Source organism: Eremomyces bilateralis, assembly GCF_010015585.1.
Source record: "Eremomyces bilateralis CBS 781.70 unplaced genomic scaffold P152scaffold_11, whole genome shotgun sequence".
NCBI lineage: Eukaryota > Fungi > Ascomycota > Dothideomycetes > Eremomycetales > Eremomycetaceae > Eremomyces > Eremomyces bilateralis.
This window is the reverse complement of record NW_022985077.1, coordinates 412434-428850: the sequence shown is the minus strand read 5'-3', so window position 1 is coordinate 428850 and position 16417 is coordinate 412434. Positions and strand designations below refer to the sequence as shown.

The 16417-nt window shown below is 54.3% G+C and overlaps 6 protein-coding genes across 6 annotated transcripts; 3 read left to right on the top strand and 3 right to left on the bottom strand.

Annotated features, from left to right (window-relative positions):
- Window positions 1-4356: 4356 nt before the first annotated feature.
- P152DRAFT_482579 (acetoacetyl-CoA synthase) lies at window positions 4357-6566 on the top strand (the record flags this gene model as incomplete). Its single annotated transcript, XM_033681896.1, has 5 exons — window positions 4357-4920; window positions 4973-5244; window positions 5291-5536; window positions 5581-6090; window positions 6140-6566. The coding sequence occupies 5 exons, from the start codon at window positions 4357-4359 to the stop codon at window positions 6564-6566; spliced, it is 2019 nt and encodes a 672-aa protein (XP_033533657.1).
- A 742-nt stretch (window positions 6567-7308) lies between these two features.
- Window positions 7309-9575, bottom strand: P152DRAFT_398339 (uncharacterized protein; the record flags this gene model as incomplete). Its single annotated transcript, XM_033676456.1, has 2 exons — window positions 7309-9259; window positions 9310-9575. 2 exons carry the CDS (start codon window positions 9573-9575, stop codon window positions 7309-7311), a joined length of 2217 nt encoding a protein of 738 aa, XP_033533656.1.
- A 1321-nt stretch (window positions 9576-10896) lies between these two features.
- Window positions 10897-12487, top strand: P152DRAFT_458975 (membrane biogenesis protein Yop1). The gene is made up of 7 exons (XM_033679585.1): window positions 10897-11077; window positions 11227-11433; window positions 11460-11467; window positions 11622-11648; window positions 11703-11740; window positions 11790-11847; window positions 11895-12487. Exons 1-7 carry the CDS (start codon window positions 11027-11029, stop codon window positions 12001-12003), a joined length of 498 nt encoding a protein of 165 aa, XP_033533655.1. The 5' UTR covers window positions 10897-11026; the 3' UTR covers window positions 12004-12487.
- P152DRAFT_507789 (uncharacterized protein) lies at window positions 12383-13570 on the bottom strand (the record flags this gene model as incomplete). The annotated part of the gene is made up of 1 exon (XM_033682554.1): window positions 12383-13570. Exon 1 carries the CDS (start codon window positions 13331-13333, stop codon window positions 12383-12385), a length of 951 nt encoding a protein of 316 aa, XP_033533654.1. The 5' UTR covers window positions 13334-13570.
- A 611-nt stretch (window positions 13571-14181) lies between these two features.
- Window positions 14182-14343, top strand: P152DRAFT_376468 (uncharacterized protein; the record flags this gene model as incomplete). The annotated part of the gene is made up of 1 exon (XM_033675624.1): window positions 14182-14343. A coding segment is annotated over one exon (162 nt), but the record flags the coding sequence as incomplete, so codon positions are not given.
- Window positions 14344-15240: 897 nt separating this feature from the next.
- Window positions 15241-16413, bottom strand: P152DRAFT_458973 (ABC1-domain-containing protein; the record flags this gene model as incomplete). The annotated part of the gene is made up of 1 exon (XM_033679584.1): window positions 15241-16413. The coding sequence occupies one exon, from the start codon at window positions 16411-16413 to the stop codon at window positions 15241-15243; it is 1173 nt and encodes a 390-aa protein (XP_033533652.1).
- Between the last annotated feature and the right edge of the window lie 4 nt (window positions 16414-16417).

Genomic DNA, 16417 nt, shown 5'->3' with positions numbered 1-16417 from the left:
GGGGGGGGGGGGGGGGGGGGGGAATAAGAATCTACCAGGGTGTTCTAACTAGGACGTTTGGTTTGATTCAACGGAACAACAATGAGTGGCATGTTGTCCCGTCTGATACTCCGTTTGGAGCCGGGAATGAGTTAAGGAGTCTAACGACGACGTTAGCTCACCAATGCCAAGAGTGTCCGGTTCCTTGACAAAGCTCGATAGTTCACACTGGCCAGACCTAAGGCGAGGAGATACGAACTTGGCAGTTTACGGGTAGCAGTAGTCGGTGGAGGGACAGTGGAACGCGCTCACAAGCGCAGTTTTCCATTAGGAGCCGTGAGAATACGACGGACGTGGAGCGGACATATTCCGTTAGGGGAGACAAAGCGTGAGTTGGGATAGCCGGGGGCGGGGTGGGGGGAGGTGTAGGTGCGGGGAAGTCTGGGGGTTGACGACGACGAATAGCCGAGACGAGAGCTGGATTCCCGAGTGGCGAGGATGTTGTCGCGTGGTTAGGATTTCCCGATTAAGCAGTTCTAGAAAACAATAGTGAAGTGAACAATACCTATTCATATCGAAAATAAGAAAAATTTGGGAAGTGGCATGAGTGTTGAATAAAAGCGGTCATTTGGTCGTAGATGGTAGTGGTATCGCTTTGTCAAGCCAAAATTCTTAGCGATCCGGGTAGACCGTTTTCTATTGAAGACAAAGTCCAATTTGTCGTCCATGCTGTAGTAGCCCCATAGCGCCTCGCTCTTGAAAGAAATCCGAGAATCGGGAGATAAGGTACGTCTTCAATCGCTCACTGAGGACACGTCCAGCAAGTCTAGATTCAGTCAGCATCTAGAATATAGAAAGAAGCTTGAGGGAGTAGAAATCTGGTAATCACTAACCTGATTCGTGGTGATGGTGGTGTTTATAACAGCATTCTTCTGCCAGTCCACAACTCGTCCACCCGGATTTACCCACTCTCCGACACCACTCGCCGTCATCGCATAGGCTCTCCCCAGCTGGTTCGTCGCGATTTTCGAATAGTCGAGGACGTCTGAAAACACCGGCATGGTGTAGTTGTATTCCGGAATCGGGTTGGAGTATCGCCACCTCACTACTCCCACGCCTCTCTGGGTTTCGTTCCCCGTACCTAACGCCCACATGGTCGTGAAGTTATCCGCCGAATAGGCAGCATACGGATCTTCAGAGAATCCCGGTAGTGAGATATCGAACGCTGTGTGTGGTATTAGCCGGGTTAGTATGCACAGGTGAACGGGTTACTTACAAGCCCAACCGTCCAATGTCGAGTTGAGGCTCCAAAATGCCATCCTCACACAGGGTATCGGATATGATGATCCGTAAGCCAAAAATACAGTATCGAAAATACCGTTGCCGGTATTGCTCCATGTAATCAAGGCCAGTGCGGCTGCTTTGGGGGGCTGTACAGTTGGTATTTTGAATCGTTGCCATCCGCTGTCCGGACCCTTAGACGGACTCCACACCCACGTCGTGTTATCGGGGTCTTGATAGACGAGCAAAATGACATGCTCGTTAGGACAAGCGAATCCTTTGCTGCATGGCTGCCATATGCTGGCAAGTTGGCTGTCGACTGATGCAACGGATCGTTCTTGTCCGATATTCCCGCCGAGCCAGCGGACACCGTCGGTAGTGAAGAGCTCCTGGATCTGTCCGGCTGGGTCCAAGAAAAACAAGCTTATCCGCTTTCAACACGTTAGTTAGCATGCCGCACAACTTTGATGTATTACTCACCCAGTTCAGGGACACTACGGGCAATGTACATGCCGTGAGCGCAGTCCCTGGTTTGGCGACGGTCGAGCTGCTGGTGATGCTGGTGACAACCCATTCTGGGTCGTCTGATCTCCATGCAGCTTGTAGGATATTGTTGGTGGTGTCTTGGAAGTAGACGCGGATGTATTGGACCCGTTCTGAAGGGTTGTCTTCTGGGTATTCCATGTAATCCACGGTCGCAAGTGAGCTGTTACCGATGAGGTTGTTAATTCGTTCCGGTATGAGAGATGTTCTAGGCGATCCAGCCCCTGATGGCGCCGTAGGAATTGCGCCGGCAGATGGAGATGTCGTTTGAGCGTTCAATGCCGCCAACTTCTGGCTTTGTGTGATGCCGAGACCTACGCCCACTGCAATGCCAATTAAAATAATTATTGTTGCGATAAGTATCGCCCGGAAAAGTCCTGGGGCCAGACCACATATCGTTTTTGGTGGTTCCGCCGTAGAGGTGGGTGTGAGCGGCCAGTCGCTCCCATGGCCGGATTCCTTATGTACGACGACCTCCGGGAAGTTCTCATGATCTACAACTTCCATCGTAGAATGGGGATGCAGCTCCGGAGCAGAGCCTCCGGCGCTTAAATGCTTTGAAGCCATCGTGATGACCTTGCCGTTTCGTTGGCAAATGATGTGGTGAAAAAGGCATTCAGAAACGGATCGCAACTCAGCACGCAAGGACAGCCCAAGTGTTGCGACAAACTTAGAAAGGGTTGAAAAGGTTCCTAGCCGCCACAAAACATATCTGTCTCCTCTTTGCACCTGGCGCCACTTAATGTACTTACAGGCACGATACGAAACCTCAGATTGGACTGGCACCGATCACGCGGGTACCCCGTGCCCTGTCGATGTCACCAGGTGGTGGTGGTTAGTTGCATAGAATATATACGGGGTGAAGTTGGGAGTGGTTAAGACGTGATGGGACACCAATAGTGGATGACCTGAAGCCTGAAGGACTCCTATACATCTTGGCAAGCCTCCTACTATCAAACCTTGCTATTCTTCTCCAAGCCGGGAGGGAAGGGCTGAAGTTTATGCCAGTGACCAGTACGGACAACTAAAGAGCGTTGTCTAGTTCACTCTGATAACAAATGCCATGGACTGAAGTAGTTGCGAGAAGGAGAAGATATAGTTCGAAACTTAAGATATAGACTTGTCGAGAGTATATTGTATTCAACGAGACATAAGAATGAGAAGTCGACTCTTACGCAATTATCATTAAAGCATAAATCGACAGTAACAAGAAACTCAATTTCATGGAATCCCAATCAGAAGCCAATGCCTGTGGGTATAGAAAGACAGATTCAGAGAACCATTAGGGAAGCGTAGAGCCCCCCGTCTTGTTGCGTTGTGAATATATGATATGCATTTCCATTTCGGGTATATTCCCTGTAGGGTTTCGCTCACTATAACTGGCGGATCCTGGAACTGCTTCGATTGAGACTTGTCTCTGGCATTCACGATGTTCCTTAGTCAAGGGTTCATAATTGCCATGGGTGAAAAGGTGCAGAGTCGGTATGAAGGTGAACTGCAAGGTTGCCTCCCTCGGAACTGAGTACGGTACAGGTATGCGAGACTGGTCGCCGGACCGCCCTGTCCACGAACTGTTTTGTTGGGTACATAGATCCAACCAGGTAACGTTGACAAACGCCGATTCGCCGAACTTAAATGTAAATCTGAAACAGGCCCGCGCAGATATAAGGTAGGGAGACGGGGCTATGCCTACGCATTGGGTTCACGAGATATTCCTCAAATCCTGCCAACCCATCTGACCTCAATACCAGAGGAAAGGTTTCGTCCCCTTCAGCGGTCGGTATAACACTGACAAACGTCTATAATTGGTGGAACAAAGGCCGTGTTGAGGTTACCCGCCTGGAGTCCATTGGATCCCGATGAGTGTTCCCAGAGGGTGTATCATTAAGAAGAGCAACAAATTGACAGATTCAAAGGTCTGTCAAATCTTACTTGTAGGATATGATGGTCAAGGCAATAAACTTTGTGTTGCACATTGACGATTGATCAAAGAAATGAGGAGGCTGGAGATGTGATTGTTTGATATTCATCAGGCAGCAAATGTTAATGCCTCAGGCATTAATTCGGCTCCTTGACTCAACTTTCGCTGATTTGCCGTGGCTTCGCTCCTTTCCACTGAAGAGCTCACGCACCATGCTCTCAAAGGTGATATGGATGGGCCGTCGATATATGCTCCTATTCCTCACAAGAGACATTGGACATAGTTACCAGGCCAGGAACCCGAGATGTGACTTGGATCGGCTCCGCATCATGATCTGCAGTAAGCGAACCAGTGGAGAAAGCTTGACCGAGGTCGGTATCCCGCAGGCCGCAAGCTTCGATGAAACGGTAACCCTTCAATTCTCCAGCGTTTAGAGGAACAATTCTTGATGCTTAACTTTCTTATTTCCAAGTCATATCCGAGTTCATCTACCAAGTCATATCGACGATAAGTCGGATTTTATTTCCTTTTTGTCAGTTTCATGCCAATAGACCACCATAGATCTTGTTCTTGCCCAGATATTATACCCGACTACCGGGTTAGACCAGTTCACGCATCCATTAAATCCAGATATGGCTCTTTCTAAAACCAACGCCATTCCGCTATGGAAGCCTTCCAACCCGGAAATCGCCCCAATCGACATCTACCGCCGCCGCGTTAACGAGAAGTTTGGACTGCGCCTCCAAAACGCCCAGGAACTGCACAAATGGAGCGTCACCGCCCCTCAAGATTTCTGGACCGATGTTTACGATTTCGTCGGACTGATTCCGGCGCTTCCCCCGTCCGTCAAGCGGGCGTATGATGACTCGGTGCCGTTGAGCGACGTTCCACTGTGGTTCGAGGGTGCATCGATCAACTTTGCGGAGAATGTCCTGTGTAATCCGGCTGTGGACCCGTCAAAAGTTGCGCTGATCGGTTTAAGAGAGGGTCAGGACCTCGAGGGCGAGCAGCTCACATGGTTCGAATTGCGTGAACGGGTAAGGGTGGTACAAAGTGCTATGCTTCGTAGCGGAATCAAAGAAGGGGATATTGTTGCGGCTATTGTCTCCACTTCTAATTGGGCCGTCATCCTCTTGCTCGCTTCTGCAAGCATTGGGGCTATCTTCTCTTGCATTTCACCTGATCTCGGTGTCGAGGTAAGACTCCCGCTGCAAGACACCGTAAGCACGGTGGTAACAGTGTGTATAGGGATGTATATCAAGATTGCAGCAGATCTCGCCCAAGATTTTGTTTGCGGACAGCGACTCGACATACAAAGGTCGCCGGACGTCGGTGGCTCCCAAGGTCTCACAAATCCTGGAAAATCTATCGTCTCCCCCTGAGACATTCTTGATTCCTATTGCATCCTCCCCGGAACCATTTCCAGCCGTAGAAGAATTTCTCTGGCGATCATCAGCGCTGGATACACTAGAATTCCGACCGCTGTCGTTCAATAGTCCTATGATAATTGTTTATTCAAGGTCAGTCAGAGCAATCATGCTTGAGTTCCTGTCTAACATGCGATAGTGGAACGACCGGAACCCCGAAATGCATCGTCCATCGGCAAGGCATGATTCTGAATCTGAGGAAAACATCGATCCTTCACAACTCGATGAGCCCCCGTGATGTTGTGATGCAGTATTCTTCCACATCATGGGTGGTATTCTACGTGGTGGTCGGGCAACTGGCCACTGGTGCGACATGTATCTGCTACGACGGTTCACCTCTCTGGCCCGACCCGATGATCATGATGCGAATCGTCGAACGCCACAAGTCCGTTTCCCTCCTCCCCTTCCATCACCCACTAACAACCCCAGGGTCACCTACTTCGGCACCTCCCCCCGCTACCTCCTCGAGCTCGAGCAGTCCCAAACTATCCCCCGCAACGCCTACAACCTCTCCCACCTCCGCATGGTCTACAGCACCGGATCCGCCCTCGGCGCCGAGCAGTACCGCTGGTTCTACACTGCCTTCCCCCCCTCCGTCCAGATCTGCAACACCGCCGGCGGCACCGAGATCGCCACGTCCCTCATCGCCGCCGATCCCAGCGGCACCGTGCACCTCGGCGAGATGCAGATGCTCGCGCTAGGCCACGATATCGATATCGTGGACCCGGAGAGCGGCGAGTCGATCGCTCATACGGGCGAGGCGGGCGAGATGGTCATCCGCAAGCCGTTCCCGTCCATGCCGGTGTTCTTCTGGGGCGACAAAGGCAACGTGATCTACCGCGCGAGCTATTTCGAGAAGTTTGGGAAGAGGGTATGGGCGCAGCATGACTGGTTGCAGCGGAACCCGGCGACGGGTGGGTTGACGCTGAGCGGACGGAGGTAAGTGATTCGGGACGACGGATGTCCAGCGCATGCTAATCTTATATAGCGACGGTGTGCTCAACCCATCCGGCATCCGCTTCGGCAGCGGTGAGATCTACGCCATCTCCGAAGGCCCGCTCTTCAACACCACTATCGCCGAAACCCTCTGCGTCGGCCGCCGCCGCCCGCACGACACCGACGAAGAAGTGTTCCTCTTCGTGCGGATGAACACGGGGCACGTCTTTACCCCCGAGCTGGCCACCCGGCTCAAGCAGACGATCCGCGAGGGGTTATCCGCGCGGCACGTGCCAAAGTACGTCGAGGAGGTGGCGCAGATCCCAGTGACGATTAACGGGAAGAAGGTGGAGGGTGCGATCAAGCAGATTATTAGTGGGAAGAGCGTCAAGGCGAGCGCAACGGTGGCGAATCCGGAGTCGTTCGAGCTGTATAAGCGGTTTGTGGGGCTGGAGGTGATGAGGCCGTCGAAATTGTAGGGGATGGGGTGGAATAGGAAATCGGTCAATTAGTGGCTGAATATGTCTTGTTTAAACTTAGAAGGCCCGCCATAAAACTAGATAGAGGCAAGTCCAGCATCATAGAGGCTAACTAGCTTCCGTAGCTATGCTAGACTCTCGAAACAACATACCCCTCGGCGACGTGTTATAGAAACTGTGAACATCCCTTCAGAATCCGCAGCAACAAGAAAACCTCAGCTCGATCAACTCGACCGGCCAGAATCTATCCCTCTCCGATCCCAGAGCCACAACCAGGACCATCCACACCTAATCACCATTCACCAAAGCAACCATTCATTAACCTCTTGATTTCATCCGCCCCCCTAACACAAGCTACCTACCATATAATCCCAAACACCAACCAGTCCATCAAGTAACCAGTCCCTCAAGCAACCAGCTCCCTACCCAAAACGACGGGAACCACCTCCGTCCGTGAACAGTCACATCCGTAAACAGGAAGAGTCGTCAATCAGCTAACGCATCGTGCACCACCGGGAGAAGAAAATGGTATATACAAAAGTTGAAGTATCCATGCGTCTGCGTCGATCGACCTCGGTCGGGGAGACCGGATGATCCAGACAATCCATACAAGCCTCCCCTCCGATTTCCAAGAACCAAACGTGCAATCCATCCGAACCCTCATCTCATCTCATCTGATTTCCTCCTCCCCATCCAACACCCCATCACTACCACCCAGTATCTCATCAATCATCCTCCACCCCTACCCCTCCGCCCCCAAATCATCCATCAAATCCATCCCAATCCCACTATCGTCCATGTCCGCCCCGCCAACCTTCCCCAGATCATGAATCTTCGGCGGCCGGAACGCATCCTGCGGCGGCGCTGCGGAGGTGTTGGGGAGGAAGGCGTCAGGGCCGGGCGCGGGGCGACGCGGGGAGGCGCGGTGTGGGAGGTGAGTGTCGGTGGTGGGGGGGCCGCTGGTGGTGGTGTGGCCTGCGGGGAGGGGGGTTAGGGGGTGGTTCTTGCTGTGTGTGGGTGGTTGGGACATACCGTTGACGCTTTCGAAGGACCCCCGCTCGGGCTTGACGGCTGACGCTTTCTCGGAGCCGATCTCGGCGCTCATCCCATCGGTCATACTGCTTAGTCCGCTGCCGCTCCCCGATGCGGCGCTGGTGGCGCGCATGATGCCTTCGGCGGGCAGCTGTGGGGAAGCGGAGAGGGACTCCGGCGCCTCAATGCGGTGACCGAGGAACCCGCCGAGAGAGGCGAGCCAAAGGCTCATCTCGTCGACGAAGACCTTGGTGATCCACCAGGCGTTGTAGCTGGAGCCCTGGCGGATGGTGATCTCGCGGAGGGCGGCAGTGAGGAGGGTGGAGATGCATTGGAGTAGGGTGCGGGTGGGGGCAGTGGGAAAGCGGGCGGGGAGCTTGGAGAGGAAGGTGGCGATGCGGTCGACGGGGGTGTCTTCCTGGAGGCGGTGGATGGAGGGCCAGTGGCTGGCGTGGAGGGCGTCCTCGTAGCAGGTGCCTTCTTCGAGGAAGGGAGGGACGTTGGTGGGCATGAGCATGGATCGAATATCGTGGGTCATGATCTCGTAGACGGCGTCGTAGCCGCAGCCGGGGAGCTCGCTTTCCATGATGCGTTTCGGGTTGACGTATTGGACCCAGTCGATCCACATTTGGTCGCGGAAGGGGTCTTCGTTGAGGAGGGCGGCGGCGGCGTGGGCGGTGCTGTTAACGCGGAGGAGGCGGTGGAGGAGGCCGGCGAAGACGGTGGCGGGTTCGAGTTTGGCCTCGAGGACGTGGGCGGGGTGGCCGGCGAAGGTCTTGGTGATATGGGCGTGGAGGTTCTGGGACACGCGCTCGAGGAACTTGATGACGATGGGAGGGGCGACTTGAAGGGTGAGGGCGCTGACGAAGCGGATCATCTTCTGGTACATCAACCAGTCGCATTCTCGTATCCACGGTGCCACCGTCGGGTTGGTGAATAGTCGTTGGACGGGAACTGTGAGCGTTCCTTGGAATGTGCTGAATAGCCGGAAGAATTGCTTTTCTTTGCAGAAGCGAACGCAATCCACCAGGGAAGTGCAGTGTGTTCGATACAGAGCGACCAGTGCCTCTGCAGCATCAATGTCTGTTTTAGGTGGTGCGTACATATGGATATTTGGTAATGAGATCGTATCATTCTCAGCATCCGCCAGCTGGCTGAAATCTTCCAGGGGAAATTGGAGGGTGTGGGCATAACTGCTCGACAATGATCCATGGTTGCCAGCAAGACCAGGAGAGAAAGGGTCGGTGAACAGTCGGCCTTGTGAGGGAGGATTCGCGATGGCGTGATGGGTAGGGGATTGAAGCGGTCGGTCTTGACTAGGGAATCTGGCCGTTTCGGCTTGCAGCCGTGGCATTGAGTTGAAGTCGATCGTGTGACTGACCGATGGTCCTCGCATTCGTCCATTGCTTGCGATGCTGCCGGAACGTTCCATAGAGTGCGGGATCTCGTCTCTCAGGACCAAATCAACGTAATGATATTTCGACTCTCCTCGGACTCCTAGTCTTCGTGTTTGGATTCCGGGGAAGATGACACGAACGAGCTTGCCGAACGACGCTGGGTTGAGAGGGATTACTCGTTCCGTCGCGCAACTTTCGGCATATGCGGTATACACTCTGCTTCGGGGTGTTGATCGTTTCGCAACAGCGCACGCGCTTTTCAACCTTCATATTGTTAGTCTTGATTCATGGATATTGTCAAAGGTCCTCCATACCATAGCATTGCAAAGAGTTGCTTCGACTTTTCTGCTCGTGGAGTTCTTTCCGTGTTGATGACTTCTGTAGCAACATCTTTCAAGGATCGCTCATTGTTCCTTGACAGCATTTCACGGAGCTCTTTATCATTTGTCGCGCTCGACGAATTGCCCTTCCTCTTCTTCTCCTCCGGTTCTACAACCGAAGGAGGCATCACGGCATGGAAGTTATTCCCCATATCCATGCCATGCTGGGGTTGATGCGAACCGAACTCATTGCCGTTCATCGACTGCCCCAAATCGTTCATCCCAGACTGGAATTGCCCTGGCATTGAGAAGCCACGCGTGGGGCTGAATTGGATGTTTTCATCCTGCATCCCGGGCTGGAACCCATGCTCCTGCTGCATTTGCCGTTGGTCCATCTCCATTAACTGCGTCATGTTATGGAGCAGCTCGAACGATTCGGTGTTGGGGGGGTTGGGGTAGGAATTTTGCGGCGGATGGAGGTCGAAGCCCGCCTGATGATTGTCGGGAGGAATACTCGCAGTCGATGCGCGCGATGGGGGGATGGGAGCGGTATGGGTTGAGGCGGAGGCGACGGAGCGTGAGCGCCGCAGTTCGTTGGGCATCGCTCGTGGAGGGAATATGAGGCTATTGATGTGTGGATAATGGGATACTGGCTCGCCGGATGAGCCGGACTCGATCTCGCCAGACAATTTCCTCGAGGGACGGAGCCAAAAGCCTCAATGATGCAGATTCTTGAAGCTCCTTGTTAAATTCCAGAGGGTCGAGTTAGATTCGTATGCGCATCTCGAATCGGAGTGTTGGATTGGCTTGGCGACGGGTTTGTTGTGGGGTGAAAACAACAGCGAAATGCGAGCACCAGCGACAATGCAGGATAGCCGCAGACTTGCCGCGAATAAATAATCGACCGACAAGCGCGATAAGATTCCGAATTGGATTGAGTCGTCGCACGCAGCAATTGGCAAAGTTTGGATCGGATCCAGACGGTTGACAAAGCTTTGGGGGTTGTTTGTGTCGGTAGCGGCGCGTGGCAGCAGGAATCCACGGAGTCAGGAGGATATTCAGGGAGCAGGATTGCTCAGAGACAATAATGAAGATAATATGCGACGAGATGCGCACGAAGTGGAGGTAAACGTTGTGGTCGTCGCGACGAAGTGTTGATATCTTCCTCTCGTCTCAATATTGTGGAGTTTCCGATGGGCGAAATGAGAGAGACGATGCAAAACAGCGAATAAACATTGTTGGCAGGAGCGACGGCTGGGGGGTGTGCACGTGATGTGCGTGGTTTCCTTCTCCAGCCACACCGGACAAGTGACAACACCACTATTTCACGTGACCTCAGCCACATTCCAATTTTCTGCCACTCTCTAATTAGTCGCCGCACTCTGTAAGTCTGTAGGCACTAGGCAGTAGGCCTGGAATGACATAAGCGACTGCCTTCACGTGACCCGGGATTTCATGTGCGATTGCCCAACGAAATTGCGGAATTTGTCTTGGGAAGGACTCCGAGAGTTAAGGGCAAGTGAGCAACGTCGTCTTTCCATCCACACGACACTCTCAACAACGTCATCGCCCATCAGCTTGTTATATCGTCAAACAACCACCGCTACTTCATCCACCACAAATCTCTCCTCGTACAATCCGTTCTGCTGTAGCTTGCTACCACTAGTACCATTCATACTTCCATCCACGTCTCCATCGTCCTTCTCCCACCATGTCGTTCCAAGATCGAACCCAGCAATCCATCTCACAGCTGGATAAAGAGGTATGTATATCCCTCCGTTCAGTCATTTTCCTGCTCGGTCCACCACGGCTTCGACCGCTGGAACCTCGCACAATATATCGGTGTTATATGAAACCACCGCTCCTGCATCTCCTCCGTATACCGACGCCGTACTGACCGCCTCCCCCCAGCTGTCCAAATACCCGTTCCTCAACAATTTCGAGCAACAGACCAGCGTCCCCAAGGTCTACGTCGTCCTCGGCCTGGGCGCCCTGTACTTCTTCCTTGTCTTCTTCAACATCGCCGGCGAGTTCCTCGTGAACACCGCCGGTTTTATCATTCCGGCGTACTATTCGCTAGAGGCGCTGTTCAGCGCCCAGAAGGCCGATGACACCCAGGTACGTCTCAATCATGTTCGTTGGGATGGTTGACCACAACCGATGGAACCCACATACGATTTCTAAGCAGCCTCGCTAACTGATGAATAGTGGTTGACGGTACGTACTTTCCCCGCATCAAAATCTATATGATAGATAAGGCGTCGAGATTGCTCGTGGCACGTGACTGACTTTGGATTTTGCGAGCAGTACTGGGTGGTTTATGCGCTCTTCTCGTGAGTAGTCTCTAGACAAACCATTCCGTGAAAATAGAAACTAACAATTGACAGCGTGTTCGAGAGCGCCGTCAGCGCCGTCTACTGGTTCCGTAAGTCGTCTATCACCTCCCGTCCACCACCTTTGCTAACATACGTCAGCATTCTACTACACCTTCAAGTTCGTCCTCATCCTCTGGATGGCGCTCCCCCAGACCAAGTACGTCCACCCCTGTCCGTCAAACGATCCCTTCTAACCATCCCCAGCGGCGCCAATATCGTCTTCAACTCGGTCGTCCAGCCCATCTTCGCCCGCCACTTCGTCCAGGGCTCCACCGCTCCCGACCTCAAGGCGACCGCCGGCAAGACCCTGTAAATCGTAGCGCTATGAGCAGCCACGCGACGTGGACATGACGATGCGGGAACGAGGACGAACGACAATCCACACGTCATGAGCATCCGACAGCGATCAACCAATTCGACGACGCTCCGCTGCTGGAACGGGATGAAACGAACGAGTGTGAACGAGCATAGGCGAAGCGAATCGCCGATATTGAGTTTTTGTAGCAGGGATGGGTTCGGGAGCCTGTGGGGTACATCGATGCCTGTTTTGTTTTGTATTCTTGCGGTGGTGGAGTTTCCATAGAGGTTTACGGTTTTTGAGAATTCCAGTCGGTATCACTTCCTATCACGCAGTTCTGTAGTGTTTCCCCCCGCCCGGTATTCCTACATACAAGCTCGAAAGAATCCTTCATCTACCGCCTCGTTGTGCCGCCAAATCCCGTGCTCTCATACCGTGCCGACGACACCCCTCTGCTCGACCGTGAGCTCCCTTCCCCTCGATCATATCCTCCCCAACCCGTATTTGACGCTTCACCATACCCATACCCTCGACTTCCCCTCCCCTCCCGATTCCGCCCCATGAAATACCCCGCCGCCGCACCCCCCATCGCCCCAGACCAGAACCCTGGCGCCCATCCTCCTCCACCGCCGCCCACCGACCCCGTACCCGACGTCCGTGGTTTCCGCCTCGGCTGCCAATCGTACGGCGGCGGCGGATCGTCTGAATCATTACCCCACCACCCTCCTCCACCACCCCCTCCCCCTCCGCCACCTCCACCGCCTCCACCACCTCCAGCCCTCTCCCTACCCGTACAAATGCCCCAAACAATCCACCCCGCCACCACGACAAACAGCACCCAAAACCCGGCCATAACAAACCAGTCCACCCACCCCTCATAACCCCCCCGTCCCTCCCCTATCTTCCCAAACCGCCTCTCCCCCATCTCCGTCAACCCCAACCGATACCCCACCCCACAACTCCCCCCGACCACCCACTCCTCCCCCTCCCCGTCCTCATCCCACGCCTCACAACTCACCTCCGTTCCGCCCAGCCGAAACTCGGGGGGTAACTCGGCTTTACAACTCCACTGTACATCTGCTTTTCCGTATGCCGAGCCGATGTTTTCGCAGACCATGGTGGAGACGGTGAAGAGGGCGCAGAGGGAGGGAGGGGAGCAGTGGAGTTGGGGGATGGGAGGGCGGTTGAGGGAGGTGGTGAGACGGTTGGAGTCGAGGGTGAGGGTGTGAATAGAGGGGAGGTGGATTTTTTTGGGAGAGGGTTTGGATTTGGGTTTGGATTTGAATTTGGCGGTGATGAGTAGGGGGAGGAGGAGGAGGGGAAAGAGGGAGGTGAAGAAGCGCATTGGGGATGTTGCGGTTCCGTAAGTATTTTATGTATATTCTGGTGGTTGATGTTATAGTGGAGCGTGTGCAGTGCAGTGTTGTCGTCGAAGTGGATATATATTGACGATGATCGTAAGCTGAGGAATGTTCCTCTTGGATTGACAGTGAGAGCTGCTATGGAGGGATATGTATATCCGAAAATACCATGGTGTGCGTAATCACCTCTTATAAATTGAAAAAGACACCGTGGTCTTGTTCACTTACTGGTTGTTAAGAAGTATCTTTGTTGCCTTGTGGACTGCGGGTGGCGTGAATGATGATGTCAGGGTAGAGTACCGATAAATTATAAAACTCCATCTCCCCCAACCACCGGGATGTTACATTTACCTTACCTAGTTCGGTGAGTTAGGAGTTATATATCGGACTCTCTCCTCTATATTCGACATGGTAGTCTCTTACTATTTCTGGTTTTGCGCGTCTCTTCCCTTACTCGGACTTCTCCATCTTCGTTCTTTCCTCTAAACTCTCCCCATCTACAACTTTTCGAAAGAATTACAAAACCTCCTCTCCGTTCGCATCCGCCCCCCTCTTTCGCCTCCTTCGCCCTCCTCGCCTTTCCTTGCGCCTTTTTCAACAGGTTCCTGTCACCCAATCGCTCCCCCCATCTCGCTCGCGCATGACCGACACGACTCCGCTCCCACCTGCGACTAGCCTCTGCCCCAGGAGAAGGGACAGAAGGGGCGGCTGCGGCGACCTCGAGGCATCCGAAGACCGGATGAACGTGTTATAAGCATCGCGTGCCAAATCAAGCCGGCTTAGAAAGTAAGAGGGGTAACTATAGAGGATGAACAGGGCGGCAGGGTTACCGGCCGTGGCCTTCGCGCTAGACGGCAAGATGCTGGCGTCGGCATCGGGGGACAAGGCGGTCAAGCTGTGGGACGCCGGGTTGGGCGCGCTGCAGCAGACGCTCGAAGGCCATTCGGGCCCGGTCGAGGCCGTGGCCTTCGCGCCGGATGGCAAGACGTTTGCGCTGCGCTTGGGCGGAAGCCAATTTCGCTAGCGACGGCCCCCAACAGAGGAATAGGGCGTACCTACTAACGCAGCTCAGAACAGGGCACTCGTAGCTTGCATCTCATGCCAAAATCCTCGGCTTTCGAGATGATGACCGATGCGAATGCGGAGCAAGAGAGACATTGGTACATTTCCTAGTGGACTGTCCGAATCTCAGAGAGCTCGGACAACAGCTTCAGAAGAAGATAGGAGACGCTTTCAACAATATCACCGGAATGCTTGGAGGGAGACCTCAGGACCAAGGAAGAACCAAGGGATGGGCAGTTGACAGCGATGTCCCAGAGGCAGTGCTTGACTCTGCGGAAGCATCGAAGAGGTTCACATCAAGGGCTCCAGGGCGGCCTCAAATCAGGGGTCGCGGACATGGTGACCACCGTAGGCCTTAACAGGCAAAACTTCGTGTATGAAGCGGTAGAGTGTAAATTAGCTTAGGAAGGATAGAACTGAGAGTAGTAGTAGCCTGCATATCCCGTAGGAGAGTCAGGGCAAATGAATCAACAACGACAACAGTAAAGCGAAGCTCCGGAGGGAAATGACCTTGGGGGCTCCCGGTATTGCCCTGCGCTTTTCAGGGTCAAGTTCCCAAAATCTTAAGATATGGAGGTATTCAAAAGTAAAATGGAGATGCAGTCTTTCAGAGGAAATCTACGAAGATTTAATAATATACACCTAGTTAGTCGGGGTTGAGTGACATTGGACTCGCCATGGTCACCATCTAGCATAGACCGAGCAGGCAATACGGACATTTATACAACACCAACCACGGCGCACTGTAATCCTCATATAAATCTACAGCGATCGATTGAGCGGTCTGACACTATCATACATGTACATCCCATTTCCCCATATCATCCACTTACACCTCCCCTTTCCTCCCCTCAAACCTCTCCACCGCCCCCTCAAACAACTCCCTACACCTAACCCGACTCCCCAATCTCGCACACAACAAAAACGCCCCACTCAATTTCCGATGCAGACTATACGTCTCCTCCGGCGGCGGCGCCAACCGCTCCTTCAACATCGTCGGAATCAGCCCCCGCACCCGCTCTGTGATCGTCTGGTCCTGGAAATCGTACACCGCGTCCGCCTGCGCACCGAACGGCTCTGCCAGTGCCAGCACCGAGTCGGCGTGCGCGTCTACCATCGCCGCGCTCTCGGACCCCGTGAGGTAACCAAGCTGTACGGAGAGGGATTGGATGGTGGCGCGGTCGTCGGCGGCGGCGGCGCGGAGGATGCCGACATACGGCCCGATGAATTCTAGCGGATACGCGCGCGTGGCGCCAAAGTCGAGGAGCTCGAGCTTGTGCGTGGCGCGGTTGTAGAGGAAGTTGGTCCAGTTGGGGTCAGTTTGCATGTAGCGGAACTCAGTGATCTCGCGGAGGCAGAGGCGGAGGAGATGGGTGCCAATCCAGTCGCGTTCGTCCTGGGATAAGTCGGGAATTTTTGTGACCGCGGTGCCGTGCATGAGTTCGGCGGTGAGGACTTCTCTTCCGGACGCGGAGGGGAAGACCTGAGGGACGGTGAACGCGTCGTCGTCGGCGAGTAGTTCTCGAAAGCGAGTCCCGCACTCCGCCTCCCGCACGTAGTCGCATTCCCACGCCAGCTCCGTCCGCGCGTTCGCGATGGTCTTCTCGAGATACATCCCGCGCGGCAGCAGGCGCGATGCGGTGAGCAGAAGCGAGAGGTTGTTCAGGTCCGAGTCGATCGATGTCGCTACCCCGGGGTACTGCACCTTCACCGCGACCGTCTCCCCGGTGCGCAGCGTCGCCCGGTGCACCTGGCCGATCGACGCGGCGGCGATGGGCACCTCGTCGAACTCCGCGAACGCGTCGCGCCAGTCGGCGCCGAGGCTGGTGGCGAGCACGCGGTCGCGCTGGCGCGCAGGCATGTAGTCGGCGCTGTCCTGGACGCGCTGCATGACGTCCTGGATGGGGCCGGGGAGGAGCTTGAGGTCTTGGAAGCTGATCATCTGGCCGAGCTTGAGGGCGGCGCCGCGCATGCGGGAGAGCTTGGCGACGAGGCGGGTCATGTTG